At 35.6% G+C, this 15227-nt stretch overlaps 1 protein-coding gene, 1 long non-coding RNA gene and 1 other non-coding gene across 4 annotated transcripts in view; 1 reads left to right on the forward strand and 2 right to left on the reverse strand.

The window, feature by feature from the left end:
- The first annotated feature begins 1398 nt into the window (after nt 1-1398).
- The window catches only part of LOC129052168 (uncharacterized), a 33606-nt gene continuing 19777 nt past the window's right edge, over nt 1399-15227 (forward strand). The window contains exons 1-2 of the long non-coding RNA XR_008517059.1: nt 1399-3178; nt 10210-10266. This is a non-coding gene — a long non-coding RNA (uncharacterized LOC129052168). The remainder of the gene's footprint in view (nt 3179-10209; nt 10267-15227) is intronic.
- On the reverse strand, nt 1847-1908 carry LOC112130396 (U7 small nuclear RNA). Its single transcript, XR_002912668.1, has one exon. It is a non-coding gene; the product is annotated as a U7 small nuclear RNA (small nuclear RNA).
- The window catches only part of SYCP2 (synaptonemal complex protein 2), a 59093-nt gene continuing 55707 nt past the window's right edge, over nt 11842-15227 (reverse strand). Inside the window, exons 39-43 of one of the 2 annotated variants that reach the window (XM_024238859.3) lie at nt 15067-15166; nt 14518-14576; nt 14291-14369; nt 14106-14162; nt 11842-13111 (exon numbers count right to left, since the gene is read on the reverse strand). In XM_024238859.3, the coding sequence (XP_024094627.2) occupies nt 13034-13111; nt 14106-14162; nt 14291-14369; nt 14518-14576; nt 15067-15166 (373 nt within the window). In that variant the 3' untranslated portion in view covers nt 11842-13033. The remainder of the gene's footprint in view (nt 13112-14105; nt 14163-14290; nt 14370-14517; nt 14577-15066; nt 15167-15227) is intronic. The other variant, XM_054541909.2, reaches the window with a different exon arrangement.

The raw sequence follows: 15227 nt of genomic DNA on the forward strand, positions 1-15227 counted from the left end.
ACAATAATTTAATGTTTCAAGTTGCAGACATGTTGTATATGTGTATTATTCCTTTCTAAATGCAGTTTATTATCCCTTCTCAAAAATACATACACTGAATGTATTACTACAATTCAGGTGTGTTCCCTAAAAGACTGGTCCACACCACCAGTCCATTCTCTGCCTTCCAGATAGCCTACTTCTTAATTATAATGGTGACACCTGATGTGGCAGAAAGCACAATCTCCAGAACCACCTATCATCTTGCTTCAAGTTTTACATTCCAAGTTAGATTTGTTTGTTGATACTATTTGCTGGTATTTTATTTTGCTCAAAATTCTACTTGTTTATTCATAGCATATATGATTCTTCCATACTTTAGGTTTTAATTAGATAAGAAACTTATACACTAACTGTATCCGGTTTAACTGTTAATAGGTGGTAACAGAATGGTTAAAGAACTAACTCCAGCAACTGTGAAGCTCCACACTAGGCACTGAACTCAGAGTTGGCAGAATTTGTCACTGTAGACTACAAATTTCATGTTGAATTAAATGCTGTATGAAAACCACTCCATCTATTATTCATTTAAAGGATCTGCTGGCCTTTTAAGTTGGTGTTGGCCATCCATGATACTACGATTTGGTGGCAGTGAGATCACTATAGTAATGGCTGTAGAATTTAGTATTTAGGTTTCTGCCTAGCTATACTAACGTAAAATTTCTTCTCTTCCATGTCCTTTTCCATGTGTACTTCTGGGACAGTTACCACCTTACAGCTCTATTTGGTTGAGGACACGCGGTAAACCTACACCAGGGTGTTAGATTACAATCCAGGTAAGAAATTTAAGTCATTAGCTACAATGATCATTTATTTTTAATATGTTTAAAATAGAACAATCAAGAATTTTAGCTATATTAATTAATATACTCATTAGCCTCTGCTATGCAAAATTGATTTAAATCACGATTTCTGTGAAACAGTAAGATAAACTAAGGAAAAATTTTATAATAAAGAACAGAGAGTTCTGATCTAGAAGATTTCCCTTCCGAACTTGAAGTCTGCAAACTACAGCCCACAGACCAAATCTGGCCAGCCCCTGCCCTTTTAGTGGCCAGTAAGCTAAGAATGGTTTTTATATATTTAAACGGTTACAATTGAAATGATTATAATAAGCACCGACATGATACTCTGAAATTTGCCTTCTGGCCCACAAAGCCTACAACATTTTCTGTATAGCCCTTCAGGACAAACTTTGCTAGATCTTGCTCTGAACTTAAAAAATTTAAATAAACATATAATAGAACATTTTAGAAATGAATTACATAGAAGTCAAATAGCTAAATTGTTTTTAAATAAGCTTAAAACCTTTTAACTTCAAATCTATTCCAAATTTCAATACTCATTATAAACCCAATTGTCTTTGTATTTGACTTATACAAAATGTACATCAAATTAGGTAAATAAAGCCTCATCATTATTAAAGGCGAGTGTTTCATTAGTGTGACTTCCACTCCTCCAAGTTCCTTTTATTTAAAATTGTTGCTATCACAGCATAAGCTAAAAGTATATTATCTAAAGCTCAAGATGGTACAACATATTGATTTCACTCAACACATTTGTATTCCTAAAATGTTGTTCTCCTGTAGACGTCAATTCAGAATATTTTCATGTGCCTTTATTTTAAATAGAAAAACTAAAGCTAACCATTACAAATACATTGTCTTAACAATGAAGTCTATGTACATTTGATTTGCCTATACAATTCCTCTAAGGGTCCAATGAAATGGAAATCTGTATGATTCTGCTTGACATTAAAAGCACACATATCCTCATTTTTAAGTAGGGAGTTCATCTCTGTTTTGAGATGGACATTCTGGTGAAAACTGAAAAACCTGCTAGACATATTCTAAAAGAGCTGTAACACCATGGGAGGGTTCATTTATTACTCATTTCTGTATCTAGACTTGAGCTCAGTGCATATCATATAATAGATGTTCAAATGGCTGGTTAATACTTTATCAATTACAATGAAAATGCTGACACCATATAGGACTTGAATTTTAGGAGACACATTAGTTCTCTTTGAACTTAGTAAATTCCTACTTAAAACTGCCGTATTCATTAGTTTGTTCATTCACGTTGTTGTAAGCCTACTTTTCCAGACACTCTTTTAGCTTCTGAAAATTGTGATGAGTAAGACACACAAGTTTCCTATCCCCACAGAATTTACAGGAGTGGAGTTTGTGGAGGCAAGGCAGAAATAAAGAAATTTCAGATACCAAAAACTGCTATATGATAGACAGAAATAGTAACATTAATTGGATGGTGAGGGAAGTGCTCTCTAAAGAATTACCACTTAAATGGACACGTGAAAAACAGCAAGAGTTTCCAGGAAAATGGAATCTCAAAACCAAAGATTTAGAAAAAAGTGAGATTGTTCAAGTAATGCTTGAGGCATACTCAGCAAGGGGGAAAGGAGTACAAAATAAGGGTAAAGAGAGGCAGAGGTCAGCTCATGTGGGGCCTTCTAGGCCATGATATAAAGGCTGGGTTTTAATAAGTTTTAATAATTCAGATGAAATGCAGATTAATAAAATAAGGCATTTAAAGTAGTATAATTCTGTGGCATTTAGTACATTCACAATGTTATGTAACTACCACCTCTATCTATCTAATTCCAAAACATTTCATCACAACATAACTTTTAAGCAGTCACTCCCCATTCTTCCTTTCCCTCATCCCCTGGCAACCACTAATCTGCTTTCTGTCCCTGTGGATTTACCTATTCTGGGCATTTCATATAAATGAAATCCTAAAATATATGACCTGTGTGTCTCATTCTTTCACTTAGAATGTTTTTGAGGTTCATCCACATTGTAGCATGACTATATACTCTTTTCCTTTTATAGCTGAATAATATTACACTGTATGGATATATACCACATTTTGTTTATTCATCATCAGTTGACAGCCATTTGGGTTGTTTCCACCTTTTGACTATTGTGAACAGTATTGCTGTGAACATTCTCATCCAAGTGTTTGTTCAATCTGTTTTCAATTCTGCTATATTTTAGATACTTGTCCCTGCCCAAATCTCATGTTGAATTGTAATACCCAGTGCTGGAGGTGGAGCCTGGTGGGATTTGTCTGGGTCACGGGAGTGGATCCCTCATGGCTTGGTGCTGTCTTCACAATAGTGAGTTCTCACAAGATCTGGTCATTTAAAACTGTGTGGCACCTGCCCCTGCAACTCACTCTCTTGCTTGCTCCTGCTTTTGCCATGTGACTTGCCTGCTTTCTCTTTACCTTCCACCATGATTATAAGCTTCCTGAGGCCTCCCTAGAAGCCAAACAGGTGCCAGCACCATGCTTCCTGTAAAGCCTGCAGAACTGTGAGCCAATTAAATCTCTTTTATTTCTAAATTACCCAGTCTCAGATATTTCTTTGTATCAATGTAAGAATGGACTAATACAGAAAGTTGGTACTGAGGAGTGGGACATTGCTATAAAGGTACCTGAAAATGTGGAAGCAGGTTTGGAACTGGTTAAGAGATTAGAAGAGTGAGGAGGGCTCAGAAGAAGAAAGAAAGATAAGGGATCCATATGAACTTTAAAGTAGTTTTTTCCAATTCTGTGAAGAAAGTCATTGGTAGCTTGATGGGGATGGCATTGAATCTATAAATTACCTTGGGCAGTATGGCTGTTTTCATGATATTGATTCTTGCTACCCATGAGCATGGAATGTTCTTCCATTTGTTTGTATCCTCTTTTATTTCATTGAGCAGTGGTTTGTAGTTCTCCTTGAAGAGGTAGTTCACGTCCCTTGTAAGTTGGATTCCTAGGTATTTTTTATTCTCTTTGAAGCAATTGTGAATGGGAGTTCACTCATGATTTGGCTCTCTGTTTGTCTGTTACTGGTGTATAAGAATGCTTGTGATTTTTGCACACTTATTTTGTATCCTGAGACTTTGCTGAAGTTGCCTATCAGCTTAAGGGGATTTTGGGCTGAGACAATGGGGTTTTCTAGATATGCAATCATGTCATCTGCAAACAGGGACAATTTGACTTCCTCTTTTCCTAATTGAATACCCTTTATTTCCTTCTCCTGCCTGATTGCTCTGGCCAGAACTTCCAACACTATGTTGAATAGGAGTGGTGAGAGAGGGCATCCCTGTCTTGTGCCAGTTTTTGAAGGGAATGCTTCCAGTTTTTGCCCATTCAGTATGATATTGGCTGTGGGTTTGTCATAGAATCTTGTCAAAGGCCTTTTCTGCATCTATTGAGATAATCATATGGTTTTTGTCATTTGTTCTGTTTATATGCTGGATTACGTTTATTGATTTGCATATGTTGAACCAGCCTTGCATCCCAGGGATGAAGCCCACTTGAAAAAGAGCCCACATTGCCAAGTCAATCCTAAGCCAAAAGAACAAAGCTGGAGGCATCACGCTACCTGACTTCAAACTATACTACAAGGCTACAGTAACCAAAACAGCATGGTACTGGTACCAAAACAGAGATATAGACCAACGGAACAGAACAGAACCCTCAGAAATAATGCCACATATCTACAACCATCTGATCTTTGACAAACCTGACAAAAACAAGAAATGGGGAAACGATTCCCTATTTAATAAATGGTGCTTGGAAAACTGGCTAGCCATATATAGAAAGCTGAAACTGGATCCCTTCCTTATATCTTATACAAAAATTAATTCAAGATGGATTAAAGACTTAAATGTTAGACCTAAAACCATAAAAACCCTAGAAGAAAACCCAGGCAATACCATTCAGGACATAGGCATGGGCAAGGACTTCATGTCTAAAACACCAAAAGCAATGGCAACAAAAGCCAAAATTGACAAATGGGATCTAATTAAACTAAAGAGCTTCTGCACAGCAAAAGAAACTACCATCAGAGTGAACAGGCAACCTACAAAATGGGAGAAAATTTTTGCAATCTACTCATCTGACAAAGGGCTAATATCCAGAATCTACAATGAACTCAAACAAATTTACAAGAAAAAACAAACCACCCCATCAAAAAGTGGGCGAAGGATATGAACAGACCCTTCTCAAAAGAAGACATTTATGCAGCCAAAAGACACATGAAAAAATGCTCATCATCACTGGCCATCAGAGAAACGCAAATCAAAACCACAATGAGATACCATCTCACATCAGTTAGAATGGCGTTCATTAAAAAGTCAGGAAACAATAGGTGCTGGTGAGGATGTGGAGAAATAGAAACACTTTTACACTGTTGGTGGGACTGTAAACTAGTTCAACCATTATGGAAGTCAGTGTGGCGATTCCTCAGGGATCTAGAACTAAAAATACCATTTGACCCAGCAATGCCATTACTGGGTATATACCCAAAGGATTATAAATCATGCTGCTATAAAGACACATGCACACATATGTTTATTGCAGCACTATTCACAATAGCAAAGACTTGGAACCAAGCCAAATGTCCAACAATGATAGACTGGATTAAGAAAATGTGGCACATATACACCATGGAATACTATGCAGCCATAAAAAATGATGAGTTCATGTCCTTTGTAGGGACATGGATGAAGCTGGAAACCATCATTCTGAGCAAACTATCACAAGGACAAAAAACCAAACACTGCATGTTCTCACTCATAGGTTGGAATTGAACAATGAGAACACATGGACACAGGAAGGGGAACATCACACACTGGAGCCTGTTGTGGGGTGGGGGAAGGGGGAGGGATAGCATTAGGAGATATACCTAATGTTAAATGACGAGTTAATGGGTGCAGTACACCAACATGGCACATGTATACATATGTAACTAACCTGCACGTTGTGCACATGTACCCTAAAACTTAAAGTATAATAATAAAAAAAAAAAAGATAACGGAAAGCTTGCAGCTTCTTAGAGATTGGTTAAGCGGTTGTGACCACAATGCTGATAGTGATATGGACAGTGAAGCCTCGGTTGAAGAGGTCTCAGATGGAAATGAGGAACTTACAAGGAACTGGAGCAAAGGTCACACATTTTATGCTGGATGCATTCTGTTCATGCCTTAGGGATCTGTGGAAGTTTGGGCTTGAGAATGATGACCTAAGGTATCTGGTCGAAGAAATTTCTAAGCAGCAAAGTGTTCGAGAAGTGGCATGGCTGCTTCTAACAGCCTATGCTCCCATATGGGAACAAAGAAATGACTCAACATTGGAAATTATATTTAAACAGAAAATGGAGAGTAAAAGTTTTGAAAATTCACAGCCTGGCTGTGTGGCAGAGAAAGAAAAAGCTATTTTGTGAGAGGAATTCAAGCAGGCTGTGGAGCAACCACCTACTAGAGATACTGGCATAACTAAAAGGGAACCAAGTGCTACTATCAAGACAATGGGGAAAAGGCCTCGAAGGCATTTCAGAGAACTTTCATTGCAGCCCCTAGCACAAGGGGCCCAGAGGCCTAGGATGGAAGAATGGTTTGTAGGCCAGGCCCAGGGCCCATGTCCTGTGCAGCCTCAGGACACTGCTCCTTACATCCCTGACTCCAGCTCCAGCCTCAGCTCAAAGGGCCCCAGATACTGCTTATGCCACCACTCTGGAGAGCACAAGTCACCATAAGCCTTGGTGGTTTCCACGTGGTGTTAAACCTACAGGTGCATAGAGTGCAAGAGTGAATGAGGCTTGGCACCCTCCACCTAGATTTCAGATGTATGAGAAGTGGGACATGGAGTTAAGGATTATTTTAGAGCTTTAAGATTTAATGACTACCCTGCTGGGTTTGGGACTTGCACGGTGCCTGTTGCCCCTTTCTTTTGGCTGATTTCTCCCTTTTGGAATGGGAATATTTACCCAATGCCTATACCCTCATTGTATGTTGGAAGTAAGTAACCTGCCTTTGATGTTACAGGTTCATGGGTGGAAGGGATTTATTTACCTTGTCTCAGATGAGATTTTAGACTTGGGACTTTTGAGTTAATGCTGGAATGAGTTAAGACTTTGGGCAACTCTTGGAAAGGCATGGTTGTATACTGCCATGTGAGATGGATATGAGATTTGGGAGGGGCCAGTGGTAGAATGATGTAGTTTGAATATTTGTCCCCACCAAATCTCATGCTGAATTATCATCCCAAATGTGGGAAGTAGGGCCTGGTGGGAGGTGTTTGGGTCCTAGGGGCTGATCCCTCATGACTTGATGCTGTCTTCATAATAGTAAGTGAGCTCTCACGAGATCTGGTCATTTAAAAGCGTGTGGCACTTCCTCCTCTCTCTCTCTCCCTCCCTGGCTCTCTTCTCTTGCTTTCACCATATAACATGCCTGCTTCCTCTTCACCTTCCCCCATGATAAGCTTGGTGAGGCCTTCCTTGAAGGTAAGCAGATGTCAGCACCATGCTTCCCATAAAGCCTGTAGAACCACAAGCCAATTAAGCATCTATTATGTATAAATTATGTTGTATCAGGTATTTCTTTACAACAACGCCAAAGCAGACTAATACAAATTATTTTTGGCATATACCTAATAGAATTGCTGGGTCATATGGTAACTCTTACATTTAACTTTTTGAGGAACCACCAAACTGTTTTCCACTGTGGCTGAATTCTTTTACACTGCCCCAGAAATGTCCAAGAGTTCCAATTTCTCCACGCCCTCACCAAAATTTATTGTTTTTTTGATTCTAGGTATCAAGTGGGTATAAAGTGGCATTTCATTATGGTATTGATTTACATTTCCCTAATGACTAATCATGCTGAATATCTTTGTGTGTGCTTACTGGCCATTTGTAGGTCTTCTCTGAAGAAATGCTTATTGAAGTCCTTTGGCCATTTGTATTTGGGTTGTGTTTTGTTTGGTTGTAACACTTCTTTATATATTTTGAATAGTAGACTCTCGCAGATATAATTTGCAAATATTTTCTCCCATTCTGTAGGGTGTCTTTCCACTTTTTGGGAGTGTCCTTTGATGCACAAAAGTTTTGAATTGTGCTACAGTCCAATTTATCTAATGTTTCTTCCATTGCTTGTATCTGTATCATATTTAAGAATCCACTGCCAGATCCAAGGTCATAAAGATTGACTCCTGCATTTTGAGTTTCAGAGTTTTAGCTCTTACATTTAGGTCTCTAATCCATCAATTTTTGTATATGATATGAAGTAAGGTTCCATCCTCATTATATTGCATGTGTTTGTCCAGTTGTCCCAGAACAATTTAAGAAACTATACTTTACCCCATGGAATGGTCTTATACCCTTGATGAAACTCAGGTGACCATAGATGGGTGGATTTATTTCTAGACACACAATTACATTCTATTGGTCTATATGTCTATCATTATGCTAGTACCACATGATTTCAATAATTTAGGTTTGTCATAAAATTTGAATTTGGGAAGTATGAGTTCTCCAACTTTATTCATTAAAGAGTTTTTTGGTTATGCTGGGTCTCTTCCATTTTCATATGATTTTTAGGGTTAGCTTTTCCATTTCTGCAAGAAGGCCATTAGGATTTTGATATGGATTGTATTACATCTGTTGTCTGTTTCAGGGAGTATTGCCATTTTAACATATCAAATCTTCCAATCCATGACCATGGATTACCTTTCCACTTATTTAGGCCATCTTTAATTTCTTGCAACAATGTTTTGTAGTTTTCAGTCTTATACCTCCCTTGGTTAAATTTATTCCTAAGAATTTTAATCTTTTTGATGCTATTGTAAAGGACATTGTTTTCTTAATTTCATTTTTGTATTGTTAATTTCTATTATATAGAAATACAACTGATTTTTCTGTTGATCTTGTATCTTGCAACTTTGCTGAATTTGTATTAGCTTCTAATGATTTTCTTGACTCTGCAGGATTGCTTAGACATAACATCAAATCACCTGTAAGGAGAAATAGTTTTGTTTCTCCCATTCCCACTTGGATATCTTTTTCTTGCATAATTTCTAGATCTAGCTACAACTTCTAGTACAATATTGAATACGAGCAGTGAAAGCAGGCATTCCTGTCTTATTCCTGGTCTTGGCAGGGCAGGGGGGGCTTTTAGTCTTTCCTCATTGAGTATTATGTAAGCTATAGGGCTTTCATACATACTCTTTATCATGTTTTGGAATTTTCCTTCTACTTCCAGTTTTTTGAGTGTTATTATAAAAGGGTATTGGATTCTGTCAAATGCTTTTTGTGCATCAGCTATTTCTTTTTCTTCCCTCATTCTATTGATATGGTATATTACATTCATTTTCCTATGTTGAGCCACCCATGCTTGGCTGGGATAAATCAATTTGGTCATGGTATGGAATGCTTTTAATGTGAAGCTGGATTTGGTTTGCTATTTTGTTGAGGGTTTGTGCATCTATATTCATAAAGAATATTAGTGTGTAATGACGCCATTGTGTGGTTCGGAATGTTCTCTCCTCTTGTTTTCTGGAAGAGTTTAAGAAGGACTGGGCTGGGCATGGTGACTCATGCCTGTAATTCCAGTGATTTGGGAAGCCAAGGCAGGAGGACTACTTGAGGCCAGGAGTTCGGGGCCAGCATGGGATACACAGCAAGACCCCATTCTCTACAAAATATTAAATAGCCGAGCATAGTGGCACATGCCTAGAGTCCTAAGCTTACTTAGGAGGCTGAGGCAGGAAGATCACTTGAGCCCAGGAGTTTGAGGTTACAGTGAGCTAAGATCAGACCACCGTACTTCAGCCTGGGTGACAGAGTGAGACTCTGTCTCTAAAACATAAATAAATTTGAAAACATTAAAAAAGAACTGGCATTATTTAAATGCTAGAATTCTTTGTTGGGAGGTTTTCGATTACTAATTCAACCTCTTTACATGTTACAGATCTGTTGATATTTTTTATTTCTTGAGTGTGTTGGTAATTTGTGTTTTTAGGAATTTATCGATGTCATCTAGGTTAACTAATTTATTGACATATAATTATTCATAGTATTCTCCTAGAATCCTTTTTATTTCCGAAATTTCAGTAGTCAATGTCCCTAACTTTCATTTCTCACATTAGTAATTTGAGTCTTCTGTTTATCTTAGTCAGTCTGCTAAAGGTTTATTTTCTTGATCTTTTCAGAGGACCAAATTTTGTTTTTATTGATTTTCTGTGTTGCTTTTCTATTCTGTTTATCTCTGATCTAGTTCATTATTTCATCGATTCTGACAGCTTTAAATTTTTCTAGTTCTTTAAGGTATAAAGTAAGGTTATTGAATTTGATACCTTTCTTACTGTTTATTGTAGGTGCTTACAGCTATAAATATCCCTCCGAGCACTGCTTTCAACGGATCACATGTTTTGGTATGTTGCATTTTCATTTGTCAAAGTATTTTCTGATTTCCCTTATGAGTTGTCCCTTGACCCACTGGTTAAGAGTGTGTATCACTGGAGAGTTTTAGGTAAGGGAGTGACATGGTATGATTTATGCTTTAGCAAGACAATGTTGGCTGCTAAGTGAAAAAAGTGTGGAAGGGAAAGTATAAATGCTGAAAAGCCATTTTAAGAGGCCGTTGAAATTGTCTGTGTGAGAAATGATATTGACATTGTCACAGAGACAATGGAAGTGGCAGAAAGTATTCAGATGTGGGTCATATTTTGGCAGTAAAATCTATAGGAATTGATCAATTTACTGTTTGGCTAAAAGGAAAATAATTCAGGAATTACTGTTAGGTTTTGGTTTGAATAGTTGGGTAGTTAAAAGTAACTTTATTGAGATAGGAAGACAAAGTTTACTTTTTCTTTGATGAAGAGAAAGAATGGTAAGGGAGACAAATCAAGTTGTTTTGAGAGCTGAGATTCTTATTAGAAATGTCAATACAGCAGTATTTATAATGTTCTGATGTCCAAAGTGAAGGTCAGAATGTTTATAAATTTGAGATCATCAACACAGAAAGTTATTATATGGGACTAGATGAAATTACTTAAGGTGAAAGTACTGACTGAGGAAAAGAAAGAGACTAGGAATGAACCCAAGGAAAAGACACAGAAGAGTAGCAAATACATGCCAGCAGAGGATTTTAAGCGTGAAATGCCACTGACAGGCTATGTTGCCAAATCTAATCTGTTTTTACTTAAATGACTGTTGATTTTGATAAAAGTAGTTTTGATGAAATAGTAGGGGCAAAGCTGCATTGAGGGAAGGAAGCAAAGAAGTTGAGATAGTAACCTGAGAAGATTATTCTGATATATTCTCTGTAAAAGTGAATGGATAATTACATGGGTAGGGCAGTGGTTTCAGGAGAACTTGATGTCAATGGAAGGCCTATTTGTTTACTTATTTAATTAACATGGACTATAAAAATCAGGAGAGGAAAATCAAAGATAATGGGATTCAAAGCACTAGTAGGGTGATTGTTCTTAAAATAAATCTGCTATTGGACTGAAAATCAGAAAATGCTGGTCTTGATGAAGGAAACAGATTTTAGGGTGAAGATGAGAAAATTATGAGGTTAGACAATCAGCTCAAAGGTAAAGAATCAAGGAAAGAGGTATTTATATGCAATAATACTCTGGAAATGTGGTAAAGCCAATTAAAGAGAGCAGAGTAAGGATTGTTGAGCAATGTTGAGTGCCCATTTGAAGTACGTGGCCATTATGTTTAAAGCCTGATTGTATTATTTTCTCCTGCGCTGTTCAATTGGTAGAATTTCAGCTAAGAATTAGGGGATAAGGTTGACAGGAAGAGAAAGGGCAAGAGAGTATTATTTTGAACTCTGGCATCTAGAATGGGTAAGGAAGGAAGGACAGACAAGAAGGTAACAGGAATAATAGCCTGACACTACTATACAAAGCAAGTTGGAAAGATAGGCTGGAGTGATAAGAATGTTGGAAATTGAGATTTAGAGGGGCACAACTGCTGGTGATGACAGGATTTTAGAAGAGGTGGAAAGAATAAAGAACCTGGGATGGATTACACATATAGTACAGTATTGAAATCAAGTATGAGGTATGATTTAGGAGTCTTAGAAATTTGGCTGACGATGAGGTAAACAGGGTGATAAGACATGATGGAATTACTCTCACAGGGCAACATGGATTTACAAGTCCTGAGTGGTATTTAATATTATAACAGCTGTCACTCTCTTAAAATAGCAACCCCACTACCCTATCAATAAATCTTAGCTGATGCTAATAATTGCATAAAGCTGACCAAAATGAGAGGGGTTTTAAGAAGCCAGTTTTCCCACTGTTTAATTACTGGTATTATTTTTGAATAATACTCTGCTACCATTAAATAGACAAGGGATAGTAAGGCTACTTAGTATTATACTTTGGATCAAATAAATATCCTTCTTCAGATACCCAATGTTCACAAAATAGGAATATAATGATTTATATTTATTCAAGTGACATAAGCATTTATTTCAACTTCATTAAAAGCAAATCAAATGTATACTCATTTTTATAAATTAATCTAGCAATATATTACAATGACTACTAGATTAAAAGTATTTGTCAAACAGCCTGCTTATGAAATAGGACTTCTATATTGAATTAACATATTTAGGCAATGTAGTAGCTTTTTTAGGCCATTTAGTGCTTCCTAATACATTAGAGCCATATCTGAATAAATGTTTCCAACAGTGTGCTGAAAGTACTGATCTACTACTCAGTTATACATTTTAAATTAATTAGGGACTTCCTCCCCTTTGTAAGTGTGGCTAAATTTTTATTAGTTGAATTCTAAGCTATTAAACATATTTTAATTATATTCAACCCCAAACTGCATTGATTCAAAAACATTTTATGTAATAATACATTTTACACTATAAAATTTAATTTATTAAAGAAACTCATTTTATGAGTATAATTAACTAAAAGTTTCTTAAAGCTTTTATCTCCAAAATTAAAAAATAATATTGTATAGACAGAAGTCTTCTGGGCTTGGACTCATGTTACAGTGGTTCTTTCTCATCCATTAAAAGACATTTTTTTGAATTTGAGGGTTCCTATAAAGGGTACACTTGCTTCGGTGACATGTATATTTTTCTCTTTGTAGGACTATTTTTATTTCCTCAGTTATACACAGAAGAATAATTAAATAAAGTATGTTGATAAAAACTAGATTTCACACATTGGCATTTCTTTCATGAGACATGAATACTGACATCAGTTCTCTGCGTATATTAAGAAGCTCCTCTTCTAGCTATAGCCAAGGAAAAAAAAATCACACTTAGATTTCACATTTTCACTGTAAAACCATCAAATAAAATGGAAAAAAAAATCAAGCTGTTATTAGTGATTCATTTTAAAACAACTTCTTTCATGAAGATACTGCATTCTAACAGGTCTACAGATATCTACAGAATTCTGTGATCATTACTGATATTCAAAGACAATCAGTTGAGAGAAGGCTCTAATCTTTTAAAGCCCCAAATCAATGAAATTTAGATTCAATTTTTAAAGGAAGAGAGTAAAATAAAAAGTCTAGAAAACAATTTCAACAAGGATCAACCTAGTTAAGTAGCTTCTTGTTTGCTTGCAGCTAAACTAGCTTAGCCACAACATCTTGATCCTGTGCTATGTCAGCATATTGAGGTTCTATCTTTGTAAGTACATTAATATACTGTGTATACAAAGATCAGTGTACTTAAAAATGCCTTTCATCTTTGAGAAAACTCCAAAGACATTATCACTTAAAACAGTACCTTTAGTCCCTTCCCAGGTCCACGTTTCCCCCGAGAATGCAGCTGCTGGTCTACTAGGCCATTGGAAAGTAAACTAATTTAATCCTCAAATCTAAGTAAATGACATCTTGTCCAAACAGACAGTAATTCTTCCACTAAACTACAGACTTTCTGTGAGTTTTGTCCCGCCATATTTTCTCCTTCAGAAGACAGAGCAGGACAGATGCCTGCTGCAGTACCCAGTGTTTAGCAACTGCAAACAAATCATTTTTTCAGATAATTTTTCAATTTGCAAATTTATATTCTCTTTTACTCCTTAGGAGGGCCTGTTTAAATTACCCCTATTCTTTCACTATAAATATGTTCCCATTATTTAAAGAACTAAAAGTAATTGGACTAAAACTATCTTCTCTCAACCCAAAAAGAAAAAGACATAAAAGCACACACACGAAAAAATCAAAAACAAAAGACATTAAAGTATGATTATCCCATTTTCAAACTTAGTTGACTTACCATGTCCTTAAGAAGCCTGTCTTGCAGCACTTTCATATCTTCTTTCATCAAACACATCTGTAAAAAAGCAAATATATTTCACCCATGAAATTTACCATAAAGTTTTCACAGCAAAGACAAAGTTAGATTAACAAATTCTTTTTGTAATCAAGAAAGGTAACCTATAAAAAGCATAAAATTTATACCTCAGATGTAAAAACAGTTTCTTCATTATCAGTATTACAGAAGACACTTTTAGCCAATGAAGTTTTCAAAAGATGAAGCCTAAGAAGTAAAATGAGTTAACCTTGTATTTATCAATAATTCAAATTAGAGTGCTATAATATAGTATATATAATTTTAATTTTTCAAATAGAAATTAATTTAAAAATCTAATTTTATAGATTATAGTCATTAAGAATGTCATACTAACCTCTGTTGTTCGCTTTTTTGATATGCACTGAACTTCTGAAATATCTTTTCCCAAAAGTCCTAAATAAATAAATAAAATTTTATTTAGGACTAAATAAAATTAATTATTAATTTTATTTAGTCCTAAATAAAATATTTTAGTCCTAAATAAAATATTTTAGTCCTAAAATAAAATCCAGCTAAACTTCAAGATGATTAAAAATTAAAATCCAACAATAGAATTACTCTATTTCTATTATTACAAATTTAAATAAACAGTATGGCTATATGTTAAAAATATTCCAGATGTCACACACTCCTTCAAATTAAAATAAAATTGAAAGTAAAATCTCTCAGGATTTCTCATTTGTTATCAAAGATATTCATCATAAATTTAAGTTTGTAATTCAAAAGTGTTTATATGAAACTGATTAGAAATCTAAGATAAAACTAAATTATTTTCTGAACAAAAAGCTTTAGGATGTGCTCCCAAAAAAGAAAGTTTTTCCAAGTATAGCTCTTTAAAAACAAGGTTTTAAACTTATTTAAAAAAATTTTTAAAGTAACAAACCACAAATTCCTTTTCCAAATCTTTTAAAGACTGTGAATCTTTTTCAAAATTCTCCAGCTCCTCTATGATAATGAATTGGAATTTATCAAGTTTTTTAATCCTATTACAGAAACAAAATGAGATTAATTTTAAAAACTGTAGCATTCAGAATATATGAATAT

The sequence above is a fragment of the Pongo abelii genome, chromosome 21 (assembly GCF_028885655.2).
Source record: "Pongo abelii isolate AG06213 chromosome 21, NHGRI_mPonAbe1-v2.0_pri, whole genome shotgun sequence".
NCBI lineage: Eukaryota > Metazoa > Chordata > Mammalia > Primates > Hominidae > Pongo > Pongo abelii.